Source organism: Theropithecus gelada, chromosome X (assembly GCF_003255815.1).
Source record: "Theropithecus gelada isolate Dixy chromosome X, Tgel_1.0, whole genome shotgun sequence".
Classification (NCBI taxonomy): domain Eukaryota; kingdom Metazoa; phylum Chordata; class Mammalia; order Primates; family Cercopithecidae; genus Theropithecus; species Theropithecus gelada.
In genome coordinates, this window is record NC_037689.1 from 39,060,904 (window position 1) to 39,076,314 (window position 15,411).

General features: G+C 46.7%; 1 protein-coding gene across 2 annotated transcripts in view; it reads left to right on the forward strand.

Moving 5' to 3' along the window:
* Positions 1–422: 422 nt before the first annotated feature.
* The window catches only part of NHS (NHS actin remodeling regulator), a 368,117-nt gene continuing 353,128 nt past the window's right edge, over positions 423–15,411 (forward strand). For both annotated transcript variants that reach the window (XM_025372269.1, XM_025372270.1), the window contains exon 1: positions 423–1,995. In XM_025372269.1, coding sequence (XP_025228054.1) covers positions 1,434–1,995 — 562 coding nt within the window. In that variant the 5' untranslated portion in view covers positions 423–1,433. The remainder of the gene's footprint in view (positions 1,996–15,411) is intronic.

The window sequence follows — 15,411 nt, forward strand, 5'->3', positions numbered from 1 at the left end:
TTACAGTATACTTTTTGGAGGCATGAAAGCACGTGTTTTATTAACATTTCCCAAACTCTTTTTACATTTTGGGCTGACGGCATACAGCCTGCAGCCTGCTGCAATAGAAAATGCATGCCTTTTAAGAAATTATACCTTTCAGTTAACTGAAGGGGAAAACTTTCCCTTCTGTAAATCATCATCTCTCTGATGGAGAACTTTAAAAATCCAGTGTATGATCAGCACAGTAGGGTGATGAGGAGGTAACGCCGTTTATCTCACCCAACGTGCAATGAGTTTTGTAAGCAGTTTTCTGGGATTTTGCTCATTGGTGGTTTGGGTCTCATTCATGATATTCTATAGAGACCGTGCCCAAAGCAGGGGGCCACGTGATACCTGGGAAGGGGTATAAACAGCACTCTGGCTGCTCTGGCCACATGGAGACGCGCCTACGCCCTTCGCCCTCCCCAGTTGTCTCCTTGCGTTCATAGAGCCGGGGAATCTCCGAGGAGCAGCCCAGTTTTCCCTGTAAGAACCCAAAGGTCTTGTACAGAGCTGGAATTCGGCGAAAAACTTGCTCCAACACGCCAAATCTGCCGCATCCCCAATACCCCACCCTCTTCCCTGTGCACTTACTACCCACACCCTTACTCCCAACTTGAGGACTCCCCGCCCCCACCAAGCTGACAGTCTCAATTCCAACCCCTTGAATGTGAGGAAGTGTCTTTGCGCCTGAAAGCGCCCAGCACGGCGAGGCCACCAGTGACTCCCAGCGGCCGCACAGGGCGCTGCGCCCCCCTCGCCCCGGCCTCCCCCACCCTGCGTCCGCCCCGTCACCCCCGCGCGGCCTCCTGCGCCCGGGCTGGAGGCAGATTCCTCTCTCCGGGTTTTCAGAGCGCCTTTCCGAAACCTCCTCCCCGCGCAGCCAGGGAGAGAGATCCCGGGCGCAATCGCTCCCCGGAGCGGCCGAAGGGCGCGCGGGGAGAGGCCTGCGCCGGGGTACTTTCAAACTGAGGCGCGCGCACACACTCACACCCACCCACCCACCCACTCACCCACACACACACAGACACACGCACGCCCATTTATACAGGCGGCGGCGACGGCAGTGGCCGGGGTGGCGACGGCGAGCACAGAAACGATGGAGCTGAGCCAGTCGACCCCGGTTGGAAGCAAGTGAGAAGACACCAGGCGCACCCCTAAATTTCTGTGCAGGGCGCTTGTCATCCTCCCCAGGGAACGGTGCACCCAAAGGAGGACTGGGTGGACTGATTTGCTAGGGAGAGGGCGGGGAAGAGGAGGCCAGGTGAGCAGAGGAGCCCCCTGCGTATCCGGACTGCCAGATCGCGCCTTTGCCGGACTCCTGCCCCCTCCCTGCTCAGGTGGGCGCGCCCGGTCTCCGGCTCACAGGGGCGCTCGGAGGAGACCAGAAAGTCGCCGCCTGGCTGCGCGGGATGCCTTTCGCCAAGCGGATCGTGGAGCCGCAATGGCTGTGCAGGCAGCGGCGCCCTGCTCCTGGCCCAGCGGTGGACGCGAGTGGAGGCAGCGCTGAGCCGCCGCCGCCCCTGCAGCCGCCTGGCCGGAGGGATCTGGACGAGGTCGAGGCGCCAGGGCCAGAGGAGCCAGCCCGCGCGGTCCCCGCACCTCCAGGGCTGCCACCGCCGCCGCCGCTACTGCCCGCGCCGGCCGACCAGGCTCAGCCGCCGCACGGAGAGGCGTCCGTCGCTGGCGAGGAGAGCACGGCGGGGATCCCGGAGGCGGCGCCCACAGCTGGCGAGGCGTCCTCGGCGGCGGCGGCGGCCGTGCTGCTCATGCTGGACCTATGCGCTGTCAGCAACGCGGCTCTGGCCCGTGTCCTCCGCCAGCTCTCGGACGTGGCCCGGCACGCGTGCAGCCTCTTCCAGGAGCTCGAGAGCGACATCCAGCTCACCCACCGCCGCGTCTGGGCGCTGCAGGGCAAGCTCGGCGGTGTGCAGCGCGTCCTCAGCACGCTTGACCCTAAGCAGGAGGCAGTGCGTGAGTACCCGCGCCGTCCGCCCGCCAGGCTCTGGATTTCCGCGCCGCACCCTCGCGCCGTCCCCAGCAGCGGCAATCCCAGCCCCGCGGCGCCGCGCCCGTTACAGCTTGCACCTTACTACTCTCGCCTTTCCACCCTTACCATCCCCTGGGACCCACCCCAATCCTCCTGGGGCTGAGTGGCTGGGCTGGACCCCGATTCAGTGATGCAGACGTGGACGGTGGAAAGTTAAAAGGGCGACCTCTGAGTGGAAAGTTAAAAGGGCGACCTCTGAAGTCGCAGGCAGCGTGGGCTGAGAGGAAGCAGAAAGGGAGCGTTCATAGGAGCACAGGAGGCAGAGAGGGTCTGTCCTTCACCTCCGGGGCTCGCCTTTCACATCCTTCACGGGGAGGCAGCGAGGAGGGTTGCAACTCCTGTGGTTTCCAGAAGCCCAGCCCTGAGCCCTATAGCCCACCCCGTGCATGTTTGGGGTTGGGGTTCCAGGAGTAGCGAGTGTTCTTTTGAGACTGCTGCAGCACCGCGGCTGTTTCGTCACTCGCTGTGACCTCAGGTGCTGCCCCTAGCTCCGAACTTGTGCCTTGCCCTCGTGTGAGACGTAGCGTGGCGCTGCTCGCCTCCTAGAGTGAACTCCGTAGTGCTTCTGCCGAAAACCCTTGTGGCCCGGAGGGGCCGCGGGGAGGGTCAGGGAGAGATGAGGGTGGGAGTGTCAGGCAGGGGCCCCAGGGAGATCGAGGAGACCCCTGGGCATCTTTTCTACCCTGAACAGCCCAGGGTTCCTACTAAATGGCTCTGTGCCATCTGCCCCCAGAGGATCCCACAGGCTGTCTTCCTCTGCCCCGGTGCACTGTCGCCCAAATCTATTAGCACGTGGACTTAGTCTAGCACTTAACTAGTCTGCCAGGCGGGCTGCAGAGAGACGACGAGGAAGGAAGTCTGGGAGATCCCTGGGCATCTTTGCTGTCCGCTGACTTCGCTCTTACGACACCCAAGGGCTCCCAATAAATAGTCATTCTATGTCATCTCCCTTCCGAGGGCAGTCCCCTTGGCTCACGATCGCCCAAATCTGGCGACGGCAGAATCATTTAGGAACGACCCAGGAGGTAGACAGGGGCGCTGGGTTGGCGCGACGGTCCTTTGGCGCCTAGTCAGGCTGCGACGCTCGCGGCGAAGGTGATGTCAGCGGCCCTGACTTACGTAAGAAGCTTCCTTGGTTGCTGCAGCAGCTGCGCCGGTGCGCAGTGGCCTAGGAGCGCGAGGGGCGGAGGCGCTTTGGAGGCATCCTTCCCTGGGGATTTCCGGGCACCTCTGCCCCACAGTCCAGCCCAGTCTCCTAGCGGTCCCTGCCCGCCCGCGTGTTCTCTCCCTCTCCCCCTCCTCCTCCGAAAAACCCTTTGAACCCCGCCCCGGGAATTCACTGCTTTTCTGCAATAACAATAATAATAAGGGTAATGAATAAATGATGTGCTCCATCGTTTTTCGCAGCTATAAAAGACCCGGAGTTGGGTTAATGACTGGTTGTTTAAAAGGGCAGTTCCGGGGATGAGTTCTGGAAAGAATTAGGACTGCCGTAGGCCAAGTCGTATTTTACTTTTGGGACTTGAAATGAGCGCTTTAATCCTGCCTCCTTTTTACCCCAAACCACACAGCGGGGACAGGCCCTTCACTTTCAACAGCGCAGATATCTTGGGAGTGCGGTTGTGGGGAGTGGTGACTTCACTTCAAAAGAACTGGAGGGAAGTTTTGCAGACTGTTGAGTGGTGCATACATTTCCCGGGGTGTGTGTGTGTGTGTGTGTCTGTGTGTGTGTATGTGTGTGTGTGACACACCTCTCCTTAAGTTAGATTTCACGCCAGTGAAACTCACTGCCAGAGCAGAACGTGCCCACTTCTTTCTCTCTTTAAATGCAGCAGTGGGCATTTATGTACCTGGAATGTATCACAGTTCTTTCAAGTCCTTTTAACTGTCGGGGGTACAAACTCATAGTTAATAGAGATAAGAGAGGATCTTGAGTGTGTGCATATAGTTGGTGAATATATACTCTACACATATTTGTACATGAATAATAAAGACGGGGCTAATTTCTGCCTGGGATAGATTTAAAATCTCCTATTATTTTAAATTTTATTTTCTAAAATGCTATCTCCACACTTTATGTCCAGATCTCTCTCTTCTTTTGTCCATTTAAATTCGGGATGACATTGTTCTTGTTTGATGTTATAAAAGGTATTACCTTTGGGAGAAACAGCACACTATTATGCATCTTGGTTTAGGTTTCCTAGAATGCAGAGCCTGAGACAAGGATTTCGATGCAATTAATTTATTTGGGTAAGGGTTCCCTGGAAGCACAGAGAGCACGTAGGGAAGTGAGATGGGGAAGGGAGGAAAGAGGAAAGCCAGTACACCATGTAAGCGGGTTAGCCCTGTGGGCAACTGGGGTTCAATCCAGCTGGCAACCCTCTGAGCACACACCTCGAACATGTTCCACTAACGATTAAGGAAGCTGGAGTATTTATGCACCAACTTCTTCTCACAGATGGAAGGTAGCACCTGGAGCATGAACTCCATGGCTTCTGGGTCTTGCCCCACATGTAGTCCCAGCATGCTCCCAAGGCCAGGTAGAGAGATGCAAAAAGCCTATGATGTGCACAGGAATGTTGACAGAGGTCCTCTGGGGAGGGCAAAGTAGCTGTGGGTAGGGCACCAGTGGCATCAGCTGCATTATGCATCTATCTCCCTTTAGTATTGCTCAGGCCTAGGGGAGTTTGAAAGGGAGAGGAAGCCTAAAAGTAAACCTTGCTCTTTTTCCTCTTCCTTTGAGGGTGCCTTCACACCCCCTGTATATCCTTGTCACCTGATCACCATTCCCCTGTGCAATCTGCTTGCTATTTCATCCTTGGACAGCTGCTTCCTGTTGCCCTGAGACAGGCTAGGGGTCTTCTTGCAGGGGCAACATAATCTGATGTACACTTTGGAAGAGTCACTCTGGAAGCAAGCCTGGCGGCTAGTAAACCAGTTAGACACTGTGACTGGTGATGGTGGCTAGGACCAGGGAGGTAGCTGTAGAGACTGTGAGAAGTGGTTAGATTCTGAATTCATTTTGGAAATAGGATTGCCAGGACTTACTAATTTGATTGGGTACAGGGTGTGAGAAAAAAATTAATTAAGGATGACTCCTAGTTTGTTGTTTTTGCATGACAAGCTTAAATAACTTGTAGAATGTGGCTGGGTGTGGTGGCTCACACCTGTAATCCCAGCACTTTGGAAGACCAAGGTGGGCAGATCACCTGAGGTCAGGAGTTCGAGACCAGCCTGGCTAACATGGTGAAACCCCATCTCTACTAAAAATACAAAAATTAGCCAGGTGTGGTGGCAGGCATCTGTAATCCCAGCTACTTGGGAGGCTGAGGCAGGAGAAATGCTTGGACCGGGAGGTGGAGGTTGCAGTGAGCCAAGATTGCGCCATTGCACTCCAGTCTGGGCAACAAGAGCGAGACTTCGTCTCAAAAAACAAAAAAATAATAACTTGTAGAATGTATTACTGTTTGTAGAATTGGGGAAGGCTAGAGGGAGAGTGGATATTTTCTTGTGGAGGGAATGGAATCAATAGTTTTATATTTGAGCCATGTTAAGTTTGAGATACCTGATGTGTCTTACACAATTACATGTGTGAGTTGAGAGGTCCAGGCTGGAGATGTGAATGTGAGACCTAAGAGTGGAGACAGCATGTGAAGCCTTGGAGCTAGACACAGTGGAGATAGTAAAGAAATGGAGGCCAGGACTTAGCCCAGGGCAGTCCAACTTTGAAAACTTCACAGGGGAGGAGAAAGGCTGAGAAAGGACAGCTGGAAAGCTAGAAGGAAAATCAGAAGAGTGTGGTATGGTGCAAGCCAGGAGGTGTTTCCAGAACTGGGAAGAAGTCAACTTGGTCAAGTGCTTCTGAGAGGAAGATAAGCACTGAGAAGAGGCTATTAAGTTTGGCTACCTGTAATTAATTAGTGGCCTTGAGAGGTGCCATTTCATTGGAGGGGTGGAGAAGAAGGCCAAACCAAAAGGGTTGGAGAAACAATAGGAGAGGTGGAGAGGAAATAGCAACTACAGACAGCTTTTTTTTTTTTCACTCTGTCGCCCAGACTGGGTGCAGTGACTTGATCATAACTCACTGCAGCCTTGACCTCTCCAGGTTCCCATCTCAGCCCCCCAAGTAGCTGGGACTACAGGTGTGCACCACTACGCTAGGCTAATTTTGGTATTTTTCGTAGAGACAGGGTTTTGCCATGTTGCCCAGGGTGGTCTCCAACTCTTGGGCTGAAGCAGTCCTCCCGCCTCCCAAAGTGCTGGAATTACAGGTGTGAGCCACTGCACCCAGCCCTACAGACAACTCTTGTAAGGAGTTTGGCTCTGAAGGGGAGTGGAGAAATGGAGCAGTGGCTGGAAGGGAATACAGTATCAAGGAAAAATGTCTTAAAAGGTATTGATATCTTGGGCATGTTTGGATTCCAAGAGAAGGGTGAATTGATGATCCTGGCGGAGAGAACTGAATAATTATGGATATCACTGAGAAGCTGAGAGGGGATGAGATGAGAGACTATTTCATCCATGGCCCCTGGAGGGAAGCCGAAGGATACGAGCAGGGAGGCAGGTGGGCTGGTGAACTGCTGGTGGTGGGATGGGGTGTTCTTCTACAAGGGGATCTATTTTCTCTGTGAAGTATGGGGTGAGGTCATTAGCTGAGAGTGTTGGCAATGTGAAGAGAGAAGAGAGGGTGTTAATAAGTTGTCTCGGAGAGGGAACGTGAAGGCATTAAGGAACTGTACTGGGATGATATCGCTGTGTTGAGAGCCTTCTGAGACCGATGGTCATCAATTTGAAGAGTCCAACTTCTCGGTCACTGAAACCTGAGACTTTGGAAGCATTTCGTGGGCTTCAACTCCAGTATGTTCATCCTTAGATGTTTTAATGTTGTTGGCATTTTGGTTGCTGTTGATTTATTTAGTTACTGAGTTTTAAAATAAATTTTATATTAAAGTTTAACATTCCCACAGAAAAGTACACAGACCATAAGTGTTTGGCTTGGTTGATTTTCACAAAGTGAACAGCTCATGTAAACACCACCCAGATCAAGAAATGTTACTGCACCTGAAACATCCTCCCCTCCCTTCAAGCCACCTCCAGTCAATATCCCCCTTCCTAAAAGTAACAACTCTCCCAATTTCTTTCTTTTTTTTTTTTTTTTGAGACGGAGTCTCGCTCTGTCTCCCAGGCTGGAGTGCAGTGGCGCAATCTCGGCTCACTGCAAGCTCCGCCTCCCGGGTTCACGCCATTCTCCTGCCTCAGCCTCCCGAGTAGCTGGGACTACAGGCGCCCGCCACCTCGCCCGGCTAGTTTTTTGTATTTTTTTAGTAGAGACGGGGTTTCACCGTGTTAGCCAGGATGGTCTCGATCTCCTGACCTCGTGATCCGCCCGTCTCGGCCTCCCAAAGTGCTGGGATTACAGGACAACTCTCCCAATTTCTATGCTTATCAATTAGATGTTCTTGTTCTTGAAGTTTATATAAGTGAAATCATATATACTTCTTTCTAGCATTATTAACTTAACATTATGTATGTAAGATTCTTTCATCTTATTGCATATATAGCCGATTGTTCATTCTCATTGCTGAATAAATTTCCATTGTGTGTACATACCACAATTTCTTGATCCATTCTCCTGATGACGGACATTTGGGTTGTTTCCATTTGGGAGCTATTGCATGAACAATTTTTTCTACATGCTTCTTGATGAGCTTATGTATACACAGTTATTTGGTATGTATCTAAAAGAAGAATTGCTGGATCAAAGGGGATGATTTGTTTGGCTGAACAGTTTTCTACACTGGTTGTACCAATTTATAATCCTGGAAGTATATGCAAGTTCTGGTTGCTTTACATCCTCACTGATATTGGTATTGATGTTTAAATTGTAGCCACTTTGGTGGATGTGTAATGAAATCTCATACTGGTTTTGATTTGCATTTCTCTAATGGCTTGTGAGACTGAACACCATTTTATATAATTTTTAACTACCTAGATATTCTTCCTTGTGGATTACTTCTTCAAGATGTTTGCTCATTTTTATTTCTCTTTTCTCTCTCTTTTTTTAACTTTTATTTTAGGTTCAGGGGTACATGTGCAGGCTTGATATATAAGTAAATCATGTGTTGTAGCGGTTTGGTGTACAAATTATTTCATTGCCCAAGTAATTGCTCATTTTTCAATAAGGTTCTTTGCACCTTTTCTTACTGTCTTACAGATGTCTTTTATGTATTTTGAATATGAGTCATTTGTCAGCTGTATGTATTTCCAATACCTTCTCTTACTCTGTGGTTTGCCTTTTCACTCTCTTAGTGTTATATTTTGAGGGCAGAAGTTCTTATATTTGTATAGTCCAGTTTATCAATCCTTTTCTTTATGGTTAATGTGTTTTTGTGTTATCTTCTGTTTGTTCTTAAACAAATTCTTCACCAACCTCGAGGTCATGAAGATATCTCAAAAGTTCCAGAAAGTTTTCTTTTGCCTTTGTCATTTAGATCCATGTTTCATATGGAATTGATATTTGCAAATGGTGTGAGGTAGGGCTCAAGATTACTTTTTTCCCAAATATGGATGCACAATTGGCCTACTGCCACTTATTGAAAAGACCATCATTTCCCCATTGTACTGCAGTGACACTTCAGTCACCTCCCCCACCTATGAACTTTTCTAGAACTCTGTGCTCACCTTTATCTTAGCTTTTTTCATTCTGTACAGCAGACACTATTGGTGCCCTGTCTATATTCCTTTGGCTGTCATCTCTCATGCTGAAGGCTACTTACTGCAAACTCCTGTAACTCTGCCTGGAACTTTTGTTTTGTACTGGGTTATGGACCATGCTTGGCCTTGCATGTAGGGAAGGCCAGAGGTGCCAGCAGGTTAATGCCTGAGAAGCAGCACTCAACCAAATATGGAGAGGAAGTTGATGGATGAATGCACCAGTGCCATTACTCCTTGGATAGGAGAACTCTGTAGCATTTTCTCCACCATTTCTCAGAATCCTCCAGTAGGACTGAGCTCCAGTTACCCATAGTGATGACTTATTTGATGACACATCCTATCTTTGCTGTCTTCCTTTCTCCATCTCACTTCTTCACTCACCTATGGGTGTTTCTGGAGTCACCTCCCACATAAACTACTTGCACTCAAACCTGTACTTGCAGTCATAGGGTCTACTTATGGGGGAACTGCAACCAAGACAATCTATTTAATCTTTAAACTGTGAAGGCAAAGACCTAGGGCTGGGGGTATAGTAGAGATGATGTTTCTCACTCTTTTTCCTTAAACTATTTAGCCCAGGATTATTATATTAGCCATACCCCCAGCCCCTGCCAGAACACTCTATGGTATGTGTATTAGTCTGTTCTCTCACTGCTATAAAAAAAACTACCTGAGACTGGGTAATTTATAAAGAAAGAGGTTTAATTGACTCACAGTTTTGCAGGCTGTACAGGAGGCCTGGCAAGGGAGGCCTAAGGAAACTTACAATGATGGCAGAAGGAAAAGGGAAACCAAGCACATCTTCACATGGTGGCAGGAGAGAGAGCAAGAGTGAAGGGGGAAGTGCTACACACATTTAAACAACCAGCTCTCATGAGAACTCATTCACTATCACTAGAACAGCAAGTGCAGAATCTGTTCCCATGATCCAGTCACCTCCCACCATGTCCCTCCTCCAACATTGGGAATTATAATTCGACTTGAGATTTGGGTGGGGATACAGAGCCAAACCATATCAGTGGGTCTGGAAATAGCTGTTACTACCATTAGCGGATGCACAGTTTGAATCCCTGTCTTGGCATGGGAGAGCTTCAGTGCTTCAGCAGTGAGAAGGGTAACAAAAGGAACTCAAATCTATGATAATGAAGACATACCCCCTCAATTTCTCCATGTTCTATTGACAAGCCTTTGAGAGTGTTGTTTATTGCCCTTTGGAATGCATAAGTGACAGCCCCAGGAGATCCAAACTACCTATTTGAGAAGGATAATTTTCAGCCAGAACAGACACAGAAACTGCTAATCTCTGAAGGGAACCAGGAGGTAATACTTTGGGTGAATTCATCATTTTGGGTTGGTGTGGCAACACTGATCATGGGCTCATTCTGGTTTTGGAAGGATAGTCCTGCTTTTCCTTCCCTTTCTGTTCAGTCCACCACTTATAAAAAACCTTTGCAGTTTGGTTAGTGTGTTCTCTTGGATGTTTCTGTAATTGTGGTTAAGATTCTTTTCCTCCTGGCCCTGTTCAGTGAGCTTCTGTGAGGCATTATGAGATCCTAACAGCTTCATTGAAAGCTGCTTTGAAACCCATCACAGAACGGCTGAGAAGAATACAATCTTTCAAGGGTTTAATGATTCATTGTTGTAATTTCCTCATAACCAGTAGCAGTGTCACATTTCTTTCTAGACTTTTCTTGTTATACTGGATTGGACTTTTAAATCAAAACTCCTGAATTACTTTACCTAAGAAATCCTTGAGATTCTGTTGGATGGATATTACTAAGATGATAATAATAAAGATTTCTTTCTTCCTGTGTGTGAAGGCCTTTTCTACACAGTGCCATCAGGACAGTGTAAAGTCCACATAAACTCTCAGAAACATCTTCAGTCTCAGCACTTCTAGTCTACTTTTAATGGGCATTACTTTTAAAAGGCAATGACATATAAAAATCTCTCCTATTGTCCCATGTTAGTCCCAGAGTCTTGAAGATTCACTGATTTTTGTATGACATTTTGAAATTTTAGAGTCAAGGACAATTTTAAATATAGTTGGAATTTTATTTGATAGTTCAGCTTAACTTCTTTTTGCTTTATTAAAAATTGTGGGGCACAAGATTTTGAGGGACATTCTATTAAAAAATCATAGGAGGAGTAAGACTGGAACAAACAATCACAAAAATTCCTGAAAATTTTTCTTGCATCAAGAATTCTTCATGAATCCTATCTTAATAACAAGTGGGAACAAAAATAATGAGGTAGGAATGGTTCCTGAATGTAAGGATCTCATTCTGGGGTTGAAATCTATTGAAACAAAGTTTTGGAGAGCCCCCCCACCAGATTAAGCCCAGAAGGCAGGGAAACTGTCTACTTTATTTTTGTGAATGACTAAAACAGGTATGGTCAATTTTTGTTTCTGACGTCTCTCAATCCATTAATGTACATGAGGTTTGGCTGTATTGAATGAGTAATCTGAGGACCTGGGCATTTATGGGCTAAAAAATGTCCTAATTCTGGGAGGCCAAGATGGGAGGATTGCTTGAACCCAGGAGTTCAAGACTAGACTGGGCAACATGGTGAAACCCCATCTCTACAAAAAATACAAAAATTGGCCAGGCATGATGGCATGTGCCTGTAGTCCCAGCTACTCAGGAGTCTGAGGTGGGACAGTTGCTTAAATCAAGGAGGTGGAGGTTGCAGTAAGCCAAGATCATGCCACTGCATACCAGCCTGGGTGGCAGAGTAAGACTATATCCCAAAAATTTTTTTACTTTATTATTATTATTTTTTATTTTGTTTTCATTTTTTTGTGTGTTCTAAGTTTAATTGGTGACAGACATGTGACATCTCAAATCATGAGGTTGCTCCTCAGTTTTTTAAAACACTGCATAATATTCCCCTGCACAAACATGCTCAAAGCATTTAACCACCTTTTACCCACATGGTAGCATTTTCTTGGTTTTAGTTATTATAAACAAATCTCATATAAACATTTTCCATATATATATTTGCTTATATGTATGAATTTTTAAGAATGGTTTCTTAAAAGTGTAATTGCTAGATCTAAAGATATCTGTGCCTACATCCTTCAAAGTGAAATTAACTAAAAATAAAGTTAATTTAACAAAAGTCCTAGAATCTTGGAATCATACAGTTGGGAAAGACCTTAGTACCCATAGAATCAAACTTCTCACCCAGAGTGGGAATTTTTTTAAAGCTGTCCCAAATGGCAGCTCATCTGTTTTCCATGCCCTCTGAGACTCCAAGGAGTGGGAAGTGGCCACCCCTGCCCCAATTGTATTGCTGAATAGCTCCCATTCTCAAACAGTCCTTATCTACATTGAGAGTGAATCTGTCTTTTTGTAATGCAAGCCTTTTCGTCTTTGTTCTGGTGTCTCATGTCATAGGGAATCTACCTATAACTGCTTTTCTAGAACATCTTTTAAGGATCTGGAGGTTACTGTTATGGCACTGTCTAAGCTTTCTTCATCCCAGGTAAAACAACTTCAGTTCCTTCAACCAGGCTTCCTAATGTCAAGTTTCCAGGCTGCTCCCACTCTGGTTGTCCTCTGCCACAGGTGCAGGGCACAAATGGACCCATTCCTTTCTTTATAAGAATGTCCCAGGCCGGGCGTGGTGGCTCATGCCTCTAATCCCAGCACTTTGGGAGGCTGAAGCGAGTGGATCACTTGAGGTCAGGAGTTCAAGACCAGCCTAACCAACATGGTGAAAACCCATGTCTACTAAAAAATACAAAAATTAGCTGCGCGTGGTGGCATGCATCTGTAATCCCGGCTACTCAGGAGGCTGAGACAGAATAATCGCTTGAACCCGGGAGGCGGAGGTTGCAGTGAGCCGAGATTGCACCATTGCACACCAACCTGGGCAACAAGAGCAAAACTCTGTCTCAAAAAAAGAAAAAAAAAAAAAAAAGAAGAATGTCCCTAATGTGGTCCTTGTTTTAACCATTGCATGACACTGTTGGTGTAAAAATGCTCTTTTGGCCCAGGAAACTCCCTTGCTTTATAGTGGCAGTTTTTAACATGAGGTTTTCCTTATTCCATGTGTGCAGTTGGTGTTTTGAACTTAAATTTCACAAGAGTCTCCCATTGTCTCTGTTAAATTGAATCTTGCTTGCTTTGCTCTTTCATTTCCAGTCAGTGGTGATGGTTTAAAATCTTGATTCAATGTGTCAGCTACTGCTCACAGCATTTTGCTCTCTGCATACACCATGAACAAGATTCTATGCTATCACCCACATCTTTGATAAAATTATTGTTCAGATGGATTCAAGGCCAGAGCCCACTGGCAGGCAGTACTAGCAATGTTTCTCCAAGTTGAGATCTATTAATCAACATTCTTTGGGTTTCATTGTTGCAGCAGCCACGGGTGCACTCCCCTACCTTCCTGTTCAAATCACATTTCTCCACCTTACTCATGATATCTATCATCACGAGCAACTGTTAAGTGGTTTGCTGAAATCAAGATACCATATGTCTGTAGCATTCTTTTGATCTCCCGGTGTAATTACCCTACTCAAAAGGGAAATGAGGTTAATCTGGCTCAAACTGGACTCAATTCCAGCAATCAGAGGGGCCATTTTAATTTCCTTATATATAATGAGTAAGGAGTTTATTTAGGGGAAATCTGTTTTGGCATGTTGGTCACAGAATAACTGTAACGTTGGACTACAAGGGGACTCTATGGGTCTTAGGGTTCATTTCTCTGGCTCTAGAGTGTCAGAGTGCTTTTCCCTTCCTTTCTTTTCAGGTACCTGGATGTCCTTGTTCTCTGTTCCTTAAGGAAAGGTTGAAATTCATGACCTTTTGGCATTTGCTGAGGCTCAGTTTGAGTAACATTGGCAAGTGTCTAGTTTAGCTAATTGTTGAGAAGCAAGAGAGTTTGTGATTAAGAGTGTAGACTCTGAAGCTGGACTACGTGGGTTCAAATCCCAGCTCCACTCCTTCAAAGCTGTATGACTCTGGACAATTTATTGAATTTTTTTCTTCATCTGTTACAGAATGGAGATAAAAGCAGTATTGATTGCATCAGGTTGTTGACAAAACTAAGAAAGTCAAGGTGTGCAGGCACTGAGAACTGTGCCTTGCACACGGTTAGCCTCTGATAATTATTGGCTATTATTGGCTATTTTATTGATGCTATAATTGGATCAGACAGAGTAGGAGGTATGCGTTAATTTCTTTCAAGTAGGTGAAAACCTGTGCCTGAATCTGTGAAGTGCTGGGTCAGGGTAAAGTATACAGCTGACCAAGCAATGCTGTGTGTCTCTGCATGGTCAAAGATGTCTATTAAGTTTCTTTTGTGTGTGTGTGTGGCTTCTTTTTGTTATGCAGAAAAGTAGAGAAAAAATTGACCAATAATCTTATCATCCAGATTCATTCATTTATTACACAGCAGTCACTATTCTAGGCCCTTGAGTTTCATCAGTAAACAAAAAAGTTACCAAGACCTTATGCTTCAAAGGAGAGAGACAAATCCTAAATAATAAACACAATACGTTTGATGAAATTACAAAACATGTTAGGAGGTGGTAAGTGCTGTGGGCAAAAAGAAACTAGAGCAAGGTGAAGGTGATCCAGAGAGTTGGGGTGGAGTTACCATTTTAAATGGAGTGGTCAGGTGGGCCTCATTGAGGAAGTGGCATTTGAGCAAAGATTGGAAAGAGGTAAGGGTAAATTACATAGATTGCTGGAGGAAGAGAGTGTTCCAGTGGAGAGAAACAGAGCTAGTGCAAAGGCCCTGAGGTGAGAGCATGCCTGATGTGATCAGGGGATGGCAAGGAGGCCAGTGTGGTAGATGAGGAGTTAGCAAGGAGGAGAGTAGGAGGATAAGAGGCCAGCAAGGAGAAATGGTAATGGGGCAGATCATCTAGGGTCTAGTAGGCCACTGAGAGGACTTTGCCTTTTGCTCCAGGTGGAGTGGGCAGTCATTGAAAGCTTTTAAGCCCAGGAGAAACATGATTGATTTAGAGTTTAAAAGGATCACTTTGGGTATTGTGGCAAGAAGAGACCGCGGGAGAAGCAAGAGGGGTCGAAGCAAGGAGACCAAGTAGGAGGCTTTTGCAGTAATCCTGGTGAGAGACAGTGGTGGTCTGCTAAAAGTATTGAGAAGTGGTTGGATCCAACTTAGAGCTGTTGATGGTTGTTGTTTCATGTTTGGGGCTAGGCATGCAACTCATACAGAGGGGTACAACATTGAAAAGAACAAGAAAGCCCTCCTCTCCCCTCTCACTCTGCCAGACTTACTCCAGGTCTAATGCGTTTTGCAAAACCATTGAATATTGAGGAAGTAGGCACTTCTCCTATGGTCTTGTTGATTAATCTGCTGTCTTGGAAAAATTTAAAAAGTGTCCTAACTAATACTCTTTTTAAAAAATCAAGATATAATTTAGATGCAGTGAAATGTACAGATCTTGATGAGTTTTAACAGCTGTATCCACCTGTATAACACACACCTCTATTAAGACAGAGAACATTCTCCTCACTCCAGATAGGTAATACTACTTTCAGGTAGGAAAGCAGTGTTTGAACTCTGATAGCCTAGCACTATCTCCTACCAAGGTTGTTGTGTGAATATGGACACGGAAGAAGATAATTCCATGGGGGGACTTC